This window comes from Sphaerodactylus townsendi, linkage group LG06 (assembly GCF_021028975.2).
Source record: "Sphaerodactylus townsendi isolate TG3544 linkage group LG06, MPM_Stown_v2.3, whole genome shotgun sequence".
In the NCBI taxonomy this organism is placed as follows: Eukaryota; Metazoa; Chordata; class Lepidosauria; order Squamata; family Sphaerodactylidae; genus Sphaerodactylus; species Sphaerodactylus townsendi.
The window spans coordinates 94,222,473-94,236,363 of NC_059430.1; the positions used below are offsets into that span (position 1 = coordinate 94,222,473).

General features: G+C 43.0%; 1 protein-coding gene across 1 annotated transcript in view; it reads right to left on the bottom strand.

Moving 5' to 3' along the window:
• The window catches only part of MAN1C1 (mannosidase alpha class 1C member 1), a 151,026-nt gene that overhangs the window by 35,440 nt on the left and 101,695 nt on the right, over positions 1-13,891 (bottom strand). Inside the window, exon 3 of the mRNA XM_048500196.1 lies at positions 10,740-10,855. Within this exon, the coding sequence (XP_048356153.1) occupies positions 10,740-10,855 (116 nt within the window). The remainder of the gene's footprint in view (positions 1-10,739; positions 10,856-13,891) is intronic.

Here is a 13,891-nt window from a genome sequence, read left to right on the forward strand (position 1 = left end):
GCTTCGTTTTACGCAGACAAATAAAAGAGAACACGACAGCATTATTAAATGTGATCAAATATTATCAAAATAATCCAGATAAACAATTAGCATTAATCTTTTTGGACACCGAAAAAGCATTTGATATCTTAGAATGGAAGATCAAGATAGAAGTATTAGAAATGATGGGGTGTGGGGAAAACTTTATAAATTGATAAAGGAAATTTATAAGGAACAATTCACACATTTAATAATAAATGGAGAAATGACTTCTAGATATGAAATAGAGGTACAAGACATGGGTGTCCTATTTCTCTGTTACTCTTTATTATGGTCTTAGAAATATTAATTAATGATATAATGGAAGAGAATTCGATAAGAGGTCTTAAGATCAGAAAAGAGGATTAAATTCAATTTTCAAATTGTTAAAAAGATTAAATATTTAGGGGCCATCTAACTAATACCAATTTGATTCTTTATCGGAATAATTTTGAGAAAACCTGAAAAAAATTAAGAGATTTGAATAGGAGGAAGAATTCGAATGTATCTTTATTAGAAAGAATTGGTTATTAAAATGAATATTTTACTGAGAATCTTATTTCTTTTCCAAAATATACTGACAACCCCCTGAACACATGGCAAAGAAAATTGGCAAAATTTATATGGTAAGGATATAAAGCCAGGATAAAAATGAAAATGCTCTGTGATGCTAAAGAAAAGGGAGGCCTAAGAATACCTCATTTAATAGTTTTGTTTGAAGCTGCTGCATTAACCTGGCTAAAAGACTGGATTCTATTACAAAAGTGGAGGCTTTTAAATTTGGAGGGACAAGGAGTGACATATGGATGGGATGCCTATATATGGTATGGGAAAGGGAAAAAAATAAGCAATTTGGATATCACACTGTAAAATTTGCACTGAGCAAGATATGGAATAAGTATAGAAAGAAAATTATGCATAAAATTCCACTCTGGTTATCCCCTCATAAAGAATGGTTCAAAAGCCAGTCAGCATGGGAAAAAATCTGGCTCAAATAAAAAGATCTTCTAGAAGAATATACAGAGGGGAATAAGAGAGAACACAAAATGAAATCTCCAAAAGAATTGGGAAAAGAAGGTAAATTGAAAGATCGGTAGCTCTATGATCAGTGAAGGGATAGATATGTTGAAGTCAAAAAAGAATGTGGCTTTGAAAATAATCCTACATAGCTGATAACACAATTAGTGGAAAACAAGGAATATCTGATTGATAGAATGTATAGAGAGTATCTGGCCTTACAGACAGAGCATGCGGTCATTAAATAATTTATGCTAACTGGGCAAGGGATGTGGGGCATAATATTCATCTTGAAGATTGGCAACATGGATCGAAAAAGGGTACAAAATTCTCAGCAAGTTATCATATAAAAGAGAATATATATAAAATGCATTACAGATGATGCTTAACACAATCCAAGATCTCTAAAATGAGCAATACTAATCAAAATTCATGTTGGAAATGTCATAAAGAGGTAGGTATATTTTACCACCAATGCTGGAACTGTTCCCCAAAAATATGTTGCAGAAAATGAGTTATCTTAAGTTGAATCTTCTTCCCCATCACAATTGTTGTTTGAGGAGAGGGAAGTTAACAGCTTTTACTATGGAGTCAGAAGTGTCCACAAAGGCAACTTTATGTGTAGCTTTGCATGCAAATTTACTATCTAGCCAATTATACACTTGGTTGTTGCCATAATCCAGCTCGTCATGTAAAAACTTTTTCTATTTGAAGCCCTTAAGTTGTTCTTTAAAACTCCCAAGTTGTATACCCAGGTATTCTAATTTATATTGAAGAGTGTTACCTGATGAAGATTCATGCAAGATGGATGTTTTTGTATCCAAAGGTGTTTTCAATTTGCTGACAGATTTGATGTCTCTATAATCAGTATCGTAAGATCTAAGGAATATTTATTGAGCATTCTGAAACAAACCGGGCTCCTTATGGATATATTTTACCTGGCACTATTCCAATAACGTAAAGCATAACTCAATTCTCTTTTTCCCTTTTGTGTGTGTGAAGATGTACAAAGTCACCTCAATCCACCATCAGAAGGTTAGAACTACAATAAGGAGTGACCATCAGATTTGTGCACTCACCCCTCTGCAATTTGAGTATATAAACTGGAATCTACACGTGTACATTCCTAATTGAGTGTTTACTATTTGCTTAATTTACCTCCTGCCTTTCTTCCCAATGGGGACCCAGAGTGGCTTACATTGTTCTCTATTCTCCAATTTATCCCCTGAAAGTAGGTCAGGCTGAGAGTCTGTGACAGTCCCAACGCCTCTAAGTGAGATTCCATGGCAGACTAGGCAGAGTATGGATTTGAACCTGGGTCTCCCAGATCCTAGTACAACACACACTCACTATGTTGGTTCTCTAGCAGACACGAAACATCAAAAAGAGGTAGTTGGGCTCCACAAAAGCAGGGGTCTCTGTCAGAGGGATATGTTCACACAGACTTTCATTCCCATTCAGCATCCTTCTTCAAGAAGAAAGTAGACACATCCAGAGGTGGGATCCAACCAGTTCTCACCACTTCTCTAGAAGTGGTTACTAATTTTTTCTGAGTGCCGAGAAGGGGTTACTAAAGCAACCTCCCTGCCCAATAGGGACTGGAGGTGTGTGCGTGCGGCGGCACCACTGTTTGAATCCCACCACCATCGGAACCTGTTATTAAAATTTTTGGATCCCACCACTGGACACATCCCCACAATTTTCTACCATGCCTACAACCCTCATGTCAGAGCCACCTGTGTGCAACAGTCCTACGAAACCTGTTTTTACAGCTGGAGAACAAAGGCTGGCTGTAACTGGCCACCAAATGAAAACATGGATGAAGAAGAGAAACAGGGCACACAACTATTTCTCAGCAATGTTCAAAACAAAACCACCCATCCCTCCATGTTTTATAAGAGGTTGACAAATTACTGGCAGCCATTGTAACCCTGCTTACACTGCTAAACAGCTCCACTAGAAACAGAAACATGGTTTCAAGGAGGTGCATTTAGGATAGCCAGAGACAGAAAGGGAGGCCTCCGTGGGTTTTTCTAGGGCATTTGCTAATGTGGAAGACTAAGTCTCTCAGATAGCCATTTACCTGGAGCAAGTTATGCTCTATAATAATCCAGCTTCGGATCAGTGAAATGTCAAAGCAATTGCAGTCAAATTGTGCCTTTCAAAACGTGCGCTCCTGAAGTCCAATCTCGCATGCCAATTCAGTTTTGTTTTCTGAATAAATATCAGATCCTCTCTGTGTGCACATGCATATGAACACACAAAAACACAACCCCTTCCTTCCAAGGCAGAACAGCTAGTTCAGTGATAAGGTACAGCATCCTAAGAAAAAGCAGAAGCCAGTACCACAGACTAGCTTGAGGGAAAAGTCAGGCAACTCTCTTTCTAATACATACACTGCAAATGGGACTGCTCCTCCGCTGGAGACTGGCAGCAGTTCTTCAATGGCAAAGCTCCTGCCTGAGGCCTCTGCCTGCAGACTCCCTTTTACGTTGGGGCAAAGGAAGTGGAGCCCCATTCTGCTCAGAAAGAGCACGAGGTTGTGTGGATATTCCCCCCCCCCCCACAAAAAAGTGAGGGAATGATGGGTTACTTGGGGGAAGAATCCCCAGATGGAAGCAGCCAGAGCTGAGAACAGTTTAGTAAAGACATGATGACTGACTGCCAGCAGGTCAAAGCAGAGACAATAGTAGAATGCATATTCCCACTACTGGCCTTCTGTCCTACCATTTTGCATCCATCCATCTCCAGTCCTACCATTTTGCATCCATTACCTGCCAGTAAAAAGGCTCCCCTGATCCTAGTTGCTCCATTTTGTTTTATGCCAGATTTTAGACCAGTGATGGTGAACCTTTTCGAGACTGAGTGCCCAAATTGCAACCCAAAACACACTTATTTATTGCTAAGTGCCAACGCAGTAATTTAACCTGAATACTGAGGTTTTAGTTTAAAAAAACCGGTTGGCTCTGAGGCGTGCGTTACTCAGGAGTAAGCTTGGTGAAGCAACTGTGAATTGCTTCAAATGGGTGAATCACGACCCTAGGAGAGTTTACTCAGAAGCAAGCCCCGTTGCCAGCAACTGAGCTTACTCCCTGGTAAAGGATCGTGCTCAGGCCAGCCTAGATGTGTGTGTATGTCTGTGTGTGTGTGATTTTCCGCCCCTCCACATGATGGATTCTGTGCACGCATGCCCACAGAAAGGGCTCTGACTGCCACCTCTGGTATCCGTGCCATAGGTTCACCACCACTGTTTTAGACCATGGAATATGTCTGTGGTCAGGTTGGGACCATGGCTGAGTGGCATAATCTGCTTTGCAGGCAGAAGGTCCCAGGTTCAATCCCCGGCATCTCCAGTTAAAAAGGATCAGCTGGGAGGTGATGGGAAAGACCTCTGCTTGATACCTCAGGGAGCTTCTGCCTGTCAGAGTAGAATCATAGGTGTCAAACTCGTGGCCCTGCAGATGTTATGGACTACAGTTCCCATCATCCCCTGTCAGCATGATGCTGCCAGGGGATGATGGGAACTGTAGTCCATAACATCTGCAGGGCCACGAGTTTGACACCTGTGGAGTAGATGAATGACCTTGGTAGGCCAAAGGTCTGACCCAGGACATAGCAGCTTGTCCATGTGACTGTTTTATGTTGTATTCATGTAAATCGTCTAGAATAGCAGAAACCACCTGCCAGCCACAAGTTCCATCACTGATATTTTATTTGTTTTTACTTTTACTGAGCTTTTTTGCTGTCAAGTCACAGCTGACTTAAGACAACTCTGTAACAAAGGATGAATAAAAGCTATTTGCCTCTGCCTTGCAACCACTGTGTTCCCAGGTTACCAGGTCTCCCATTCAAATACTATCCAAGGTTGATACCGCTTAGTTTTTGAGATCTGATCAGGCCAGTCTGGGCCATCCAGGTCAGGGTTCTATAGAGGTTTTGGGAATTATAACCTCATTCCTTTGATTTAATTTTCATAATTGTTTTTATCGAGTTTTTTTTGTTAAAATCTACATTTCACGTAGTACTTTTAAATCTTAACTTGTAATGGCATTTGGCCATTTGAAAAAAACCTTATTACTACTTCAAAAGTCTCAACAAGTAAGGGCTTTGCTCACTTTCCTAGATGTGGAGTCCATGGCACTATGAGGAACAGTGCTCAAAAGAGCCACAGGTGGCATGTTACAGCAGCACATGTGACACCTGAGCCACTGAGTGAGTATCATTCAAATGTGAACCATCCCAAGTAGGGTTGGGATCAGCAAGAGGCTCAGATGGGCACGACTGTGAAGCGGCAGCAACTGCAGCGGAGCAGGCAGGAAAGATGGCGTCCAGAGTGGGTCGTTAGAGAAGAGGTCCGGTTACCAGTTTACTTTTCTCTTCAAACGTAGCAAATAGGACGTATTTTATCAGGAACTACCTAAGTAGTTAACTACCTTTAGAGCATTCTTGTGCGGCAACTAGCGGAAGGGTGGACAATGTTGCATTGTTTAAAAAACAACATACCTTCAGCTCTCTCCTTGTTGTGCTGCTGTTGTGCTGTAGTAGACATCTGCATTTTGAACCAACAATGGGCCCCAATTTCGACTTGTGCAGAGCCTGGTCCCACCAGTCAGAACAAGGGGGGCTGGTGGCAGAAACCCCTCCAGAGGACTGAATAGCGGGGAGCTGGTGATGGGAGCCCCTATACAACAGCAGGTCCCTTTTCGGTGGCAAGTAAAATTTTGAAATGGTGAGGAGGTGGTAGTAGGAGCCTCCCCCGCCCCCCCCAATAGAAGAACGGAGCTGCTGTGTGAAGTCTGTGATGACAGCCGGTTGTCTCAAGACATGGTGGACCAAATTGCAGGGAGCTAATGGCAGGAGCAAACCGCTGAACCAAGCAGCAGGGAACCGGTGGCAGAGGTTTCCCGCAGCGGCAGACTCAAGACTACCAGCTATGGTGAGCAAGGATTTCTCGGACTAGCTTATACTGCCTGTGGCTGTGGAACACCCTTGAAATTCCAACAGACCAGCTGGCGAAAGATTAAACTATGGGGGGCTGGTGGGAGAAGCCCCTAGCAGGCTGCTCTGGGGTGGGGGTGGGGAGGCATGGCTTTGCAACTTGGGCTATTTATGCCATTGCCCCTCTTTTGCGGTTACACCACGATGTAATTATTAGGAACATTCTGTAGTTAGTTTCCTTAGCACATTGTTAGGGTACTGCAGGCTAGATAAGTGTAGTCCGTTTCCTTTTAGACTAAATTAGGTAGTACTGTTAAGTTTATTTTGTAGTAGTTATAGTATTATTGTAGCAGTATATAGTATTTTTCCAGTAGTTGGCTAGTGTAGGGAAATCTAGTTTTATTGTTAATGAATTGATCTTGTACTGTGATTACTGCTATTGGCTTATTGATTTTAGTGCTACGGTTATTGTTATTGATTGCTGCTGTTATTGCTATTGCTAGGTCTGATGTGTCAAATTGCCATCGTTAAATCTAAACTTAATTGTACTTTATTATTATATCCATTTTGTTGATACCTAATTTATTTATTGTTTATTTGTTTATGTATATCGCTGTGATATATTATTATGCTGTTGATATTGTTATAGTATGATTTACGATTGCTGCTGTTTATGCTATTCTGTATATTTTTTTCAAATTCATATAAATAGTTCAGAATCAACATCAACACAAGCCTTTACAATTTCAGACGAGTTAAAATAACAGCATTTAAAAATTTAACCACCGCTTCCAACAACTTGTAGCTTTGGCTATTTAAAAGATATATAACCTTCTGGTTATCTGTAATGTCTTCATTTCCATGCAGGAAGGGGATTATGTGCTTCTTCCTCTCTATCTCATAAAAGGGACAATTCAACAGCATATGAGATATTGTTTCCACAGAACCCATACCACACGGGCATTTCCTGTCTTTATGTGGAATTCCAAGGTGGCGTCTAAGGGAAGAAGGAAGGGCATTGCACCTATTCTATATTGTTTGTTCATTGCTGTTGTTCGCCGCCCTGAGCCCTTCGCGGGAGGGCGGGATATAAATTAAATGTGAAATGAAATGAAAATAAAGTTAGATGTACCAAAATATCAGGCCTACTCACCTATCTGCCTTCTCCCAGTATGGCATATCCCCACCCTAAGTGAACATGACAGGAAGTCTTCTCCTTTTCCTGCTGCCTGCCACTGTCTCCTCACCTGCCTGAGCAAGCAAGGATAGCTGCTAAGGGCAGTTGCCAACCAAGCAGAGACAGCAATCAGGTGACTGAGTGGCAGCTCCAATACGTAATAGCGGCTGCTCATTTGCACAGGAGGTTGAGCAAGAAGGATTAGGAGCAGCCGCCACCATCCACTTGCCTGCCCTCTCTATCTGTGTCATGGATATGCCTGGCAGGGGGCTTGCTGAACAGCATTTTGCTGAGCTCCCCCACCTCTTCAAAATAGAGCCACTGAAGCATGGTGGTCCTGCCAGCTGCTAATAGCTTTTCTTTTCAGTCTAGTATTATTAAGCAGCAAGTTGTAAAATGGGTTCTTTCTCTTCTTGCCGGCTGCACCTCTGCCTCTCAGCCCCTAAGAAAACAGTGCCAGAACTGTGAAGCAAGAACAGAGAGGAAGGTCTTCACCACATCATCTTTTAAAAAATGGTCTTTTTGTGCTTTAAAAAAATCCCCTGAATTTGTACAATTTTGGCTTCAGGCAACAATGCTAATACAGATCCACTGTGCTATTTTTAATGTAAATTCAGTCTCCCCCACATCAAATGCCTATCCCACGACATTCATTCTTGAGCTTGCAGCCTGATTGGCAGGAATGCACGGGGCCGCAGGAATGTCTTTTGTAAAAACTCAGATCACTTATCCCTGTCGGTTTTGCCTTCTTGCCTATCGATCCCATACCCAACTCAAAATCATTCAACCAGATGTATTAGAAGTGATTGCCCATTTGCAAGTGTGTGCTGGTCATCTACCCCCACCGCCCCACTCACACATACACACTGCCAAAACATATTTTTCTGAGCAGAGGCAGCCTCAGACACATCTCTTGCTCAAAAGAAATATTAATGGCATTGTAAGGTATGCTATAGCTCTAGAACAGGGGTAGGGAACCTGCGGCTCTCCAGATGTTCAGGAACTACAATTGGCCATGCTGACAGAGGCTGATGGGAATTGTAGTTCCTGAACATCTGGAGAGCCGCAGGTTCCCTACCCCTGCTCTAGAATTAGGAGGAGGAGTTGGATTTATACCCCCTGTAGAGAAATTGAGTCTATCATTTTAAATTTCTCTATTTTAGTAGCTTGTTTGGCTAAGTGTAGAGCCCCAGCTGTACAGCATGTTCCTTTTAGTTAGGACTCAAATGATTAACACCTGTTAGCAACTTTTGATTTTTGCCAAGCTGACTCAGCTAATTATCAAGAAAGAATGATTGGTCCGTTTACATCAGCTGATAGACAATTTCTGTATAATTTGCCTTTCAGCAGTTCATTAGTTTATCTCTCTCTTTCTACACCTCTTTATGCTTGCTGTTGATCGGTTTGAGAACTCTGCCTGTTGTCTGTCTGTGTTTTGGGTTGTTGGTCTCTGCCAGTGAATATTTTTGTCGTGGTTGGGTGTTTGGTCTCAGCTTGCATTTTGTTGTGGCAAACCTACGCTACCAGAAATTTTGGGTTATTGTTTTGACTTTTGCTTTTGCATTTTCGGTTTGTTGAGCAGGTGCAGAACTCAGTGGACGTCTATATATGGTTTTCCAAGAGTCGTTTCGTTTTCGGTGATGTTTTTGCATGCTTAATGGCGAGATCCCAACCCACGTTACCTTTGGGGGAGTGGCAGGAAGCCAGCTCTTCCGTTACACCCCCCCTTTCTGTCTTGTAAGGAGATTCAACGGGGCTTACAAACTCCTTTCCCTTCCCCTCTCACAACAAACACCCTGTGAGGTAGGTGGGGCTGAGAGAGCTCCGAAGAGCTGTGAGTAGCCCAAGGTCACCCAGCTGGCGTGTGTGGGAGTGTACAGGCTAATCTGAATTCCCCAGATAAGCCTCCACAGCTCAGGTGGCAGAGCGGGGAATCAAACCCAGTTCCTCTAGATTAGAGCACACCTGCTCTTAACCACTACGCCACTGATGCTCCACTAATGTGCATGTGACATATGTCTGGTGAAGTCCTAATGCTGCATTCCGGAACAGCCACACAGGTATACGTCAGGGCAGTTGGAAAGCAAGACAACCTCTACATTCAGCCTCTGTGCCACCGACCAACTCTGACTAAAGGAGGGAATTACAATGAAGCCAGTGAGAAAGCAGCCCAGAACACCTTGATCCCTATGAAAGCTTCCAAGTTCTGTGAAAGAAGGGTAGACAGGCTGCAGCCTCTTCTTATTTGTTCCCTTTTCAACTTTTTGAATCTTGGCTGGAGGAATACAAATGAAGGCATTACACCTGGTGACATAATATTTTCTAGTGATAGTAATTTATCATGGATATTTATTATAGTTATCCCTGGAGAAAAAGACTTTTCAGAGTAGGTAGATCTACACTACAAAGTTAAGAGTGGTTTTTGTGAAGAATTTGTTATATTATAACTTTACTAAGAACACCAAGGATTTTCTAGTTTTTCCCCCCTTCCAAAACAGTCTTTGTGACTCCCTGGGTAAAAAGATATGAGGTTCTGAGAAATGGGGCAGACAGACTTCAGCCTCTTCTTATTTTGTTCCCTTTATGAATCTTGGGTGGAGGAAAACAAATTAAGGCATCACACCTGGTGACATAGTATGTACTAGTGATAGTACTTGGCCCTATAAAGGTCTGCAGTTCAGTTTTGCTCTAAGCTTAAAAGGGCACAAGTCATGGAGAATTATGATTAGTCACATTTGACAGCACTAAACTAAACAGACCAGAAGTCACTATGAAGTGACTTCACATATTTCACAAGGGGAGAAATCTGCTGTTATTTGAAGGATCAGAAAACTAGCCCCCCCTCCCCAACTTGGAAAAGCCAAGCAGCTAAAGGCATTAATGCATCTAATTATCTTCTATTATAACAACGCTTTCATTAAGCAGAAGACTGCACCAAATTACGCACAGTTATGTGTCAGCTCCATTTTCAAATGGCAATCCGATGAAGTAAAAGATTGAAGATTATATTTCTGGTTGTCAGATAACAAAGATAAACTTATTTGCTCCTATGAGAAACAGTGTGGCAGCAATTTAAGCCTAGATCTGCAAGACATGCATTCAGATCTCATTTACACTATAACTTAGGATAGTTCTGTGATTTCGGGCAAGCTGTTTACTCAGCCTTAATTCCTACCTAAATGGTAATAATCATGACCTACCTTGCAAGGCTGTTGTGCAGCCTATTGTAATAAAGCCTGTATATTTCTCAGCATGCCTAAATTGCAAGTTAAAACAGAAGTGCTTAAATTCCAACTACCCACACACATTTTAGGCATCTGAACTGTAAAGAAAAGGGGTGCTGATTGTGTTTTAGCCAGCTGCCAAGGTATGTGGTCAAAGAATAAGAAGAATCAAAGGCATTGTCTCTTTAACACGTAGGTCTTTGCTTCCTGGAGTAACGAACTATCTTCCATTTTTCAGCTTCTTTGTGTTTTGGGGGGCAGGGGACGGAGGGAGAGAGAGAGAGAGAGAAAAAAGAGACCAACCCATGGTTCGAACTTCAGGCAGTATTTGCAGCAGAGAGAAACATATTCAAAGAGTGACTCACCACATTCAAGTCAAAGTTCTGCTCCACCCAATTTTTGGCTTCTTGGAATTCTTCGTGCAGCTCCATCACATACAGAGTGTCTAAAGCATCCACCACTGTTGCTCCACGGAGGCCTCCTGCATCAGTAGAAAACAAGGACCATTTGAGTGGATTTGTATTTCATTTCTCTTGTGCAGGCGTGGGGGTAGGGGTGGCTTACACGTGGAATTTAGTATTGATGCTGTTCTTATTTAGTGCTGAGACAGGCCCATCAATGTACAATGCCCTTTTCAGAGTTCTATAAACAACAACAAAACAGACAGCTTCCCTGTGGCGATTACAATCCAAAAGTCAGGGTGGCACAACTGGAAGAGTGAGGAAGCAGACACAAGGCGAACAGAGGAAAAAGAAGGGGCAAACGTAAGCAAATGCAATTGGCAATACTATGCCTCACTTCAGTTGGGCTTGAGGACACAGGGGATAAGCTGGAGGCTTCACTGACAGGATGGATTTGGAGGAGGGACTCAAGAAAACACACACTGTTATGGCTGTGCTCTGGACCAAACTACACATTATGCTGTACACAAGATGCCAATGGGGACTCCTAGTCAGTGTGGTATAGGGGTTAAGAGCAGTGAACTCTAATTTGCAGAGCCAGTTTTGATTCCCCACTCCTCCAGATAAGCGTCAAGACTCTCATCTGAGGAACGCAGTTTGTTTCCCCGCTCTTACACATGAAGACTGCTGGGTGACCTTGGGCTAGCTACAGTTCTCTCAGAACTCTCTCAGCTCCACCTACCTCACAAGGTGTCTGTTGTGGGGAGAGGAAGGGAAGGAATTTGTAAGCTGCTTTGAGACGCCTTACAAGAGGAAAAGAAGGGCATAAATCCAAATTCTTCTCCGTCTTCTTGAATCAGTCATACTGAATCTCTAACTCTTCAGTGGCAATTCCTGGGCAGGGGTAGAGAAAGGCAGGAGGCTCGCCTCCACCTATCCAATGGTCCTGGTGTGATTTGGGATCAGCTCTGCTTTTATAAAGGAATTGCCACTGGGGACTCACAGCTGCAGTATGGCTGCAAGTCCCCATGACAAATTCATGTAAAAGCATAACATGCAGTTTAGCCCTCAGAGGTCACAAACAGATTCTGGCTTGGGCAGGATATGTGAAGACACCTCCCCCAACCTACACATAGAGTCAAGTTCGAAAGAAACTGCTGTTTGGTCCTGGCTGATAAACAGGAATTCATTCCTGTTTAGAATTCCAGTTTGTGGGTAAGAAACAAGCCACAGTTTGACAAAGGGGCCGCTCTGGATATCACCATGAACTGCAGCTGCTTTTCAAACCCAAAAGCCTTCAATTTGTGCTTTAGGGGAGGATGAGTGCAAACGTGAGCCTGAGGACTTCCCAAATCCTTTTTGTCTGGAAGCAACTGGGGTTCATTTGTAGCCATCTGAATGAAGCCTATATTTGAGATTTGGAACTCATAATTTTTTTAAAAAATTCAGATGCATAGTATTTCCCAGTCCTTGTTGAGACTGTGTTTTTTTTAAAAAAAATGTTTTAAAAGAGCATGCTAATTAATCAGGCATCTGATCACCCTATAAGGGAATGGAAACAGTTTAGACGCAGAGGTCTTGGCACAGAGCAGGTCCAGCTACAGAAGCACAGGCAGATACCAGAAGTAGTTCATCTTCTTTCCCCTCTACATCACAAATGGGCCGAAAGACCCTCCTGTGAGACAAGAGTCTCACCCTAAAACCCTAAAACAAATCTCAAGTTCTGTGAAAAAATGGGACACGCCTTGATTTGGTGAGCTGTCCTTCCAAAAGTCTCCATCCGAAAGCTACTTCTCACAGAAATGTTATTCTACGAGAAGTAGATCCTTGAGATTTCTAAGCATTTATTTCAATTTCACATCTATGATCAACTCCATGAAAGCAACACAGTGAAGAACTAAAAACACTCTCTCTGGTTTAACTGGCTCTGAATCTCCTGGCAACTCTTGGCTCTGCTAGCTATACAAAGGCAATGTGTTAATGCTTGCTAAAAGCAAATAGTGCACTGGGAGGAAAACCAACTACAACAGATGCTCACTTCTGGATCCAGGCTGTTCTCAAGAAGTACTGCTCAGTTGTTGTTGTTTTGAATTAACAAGTGGAATGGCAGGACATTAAGGCAGAGGCTTACAGATTGAACAAGGCACTGAGGTTCAATGAGACCACTGAAAGGGGGCCTGATCTGCAAGCAGCACATGGCTGGCCAAGAGTTTTTGATATTTGGAAACATAAATGTTTAATTAGCCCATCCACCAGTTACCTGTGACCATGGAGAGCGGCCACTGACAGTCTTGAGTAGACAGAACCAACTCTGATAAACAGTGCTCTGACTCAGCAGAAGGCAGTGGGACCTAGGAGCCAGGCATGCCCACAAAGCCCTACTACAGGGTATCAGATCCACACTATGGAAGAAGAGTTGGTTTTTATACCCTGCTTTCTCTACCTTCATGGAGTCTCAAAGCAGCTTATTATCACCCCCCCCCCCAAAAAATACACCTTGTGAGGTAGGTGAGGCTAAGAGGCTAAGAGTGTCTGTAGAGAACCCAAGTGAACACCCAAGGTCACCAGCAGGCTTCATGGGAAGGAGTGGGGAATCAAACGTGATTCACCAGATTAGAGTCTACCAATGTTCACCAACTACAGAACACCAGGCTGGTTTATGCACTCTTCAATGGCTGATTTCTAACAGAGCACTGGAAGGGTGAAACACATATTTGAAGGGACTCACAACCATGAAGACGAGCATCATGCTGTGGTCAGACCTGGTGAGCAGATGAGCAGATCTCAAGCTTTTAATAAATGAAGACGGGATTCAGAGGAGTAGAAGCGCACCAGAGTGTAGCAGGGGGAAAAGCGCCCAGTGCCCCGGGGCATCCTCCACCCCACCCCACCCCACCCTGGAATACCCCTGTCACACCCCACAGGGGTGTGTGCCCACTGCGTCGCCCCCCCGCCCCCTTGGAGCTACGCCTCTGAAGCTCAGCCTCCCTCCAAGCAAAACATAGGTTTGAAGCTGGAATCTTGTGTGTAAGTAGGGTTGCCAACCTCTAGGTGGGGCCTAGAGATCTCCTGGGATTGCAACTGATCTCCAGACTACAGAGATCTCATGCCCTGGA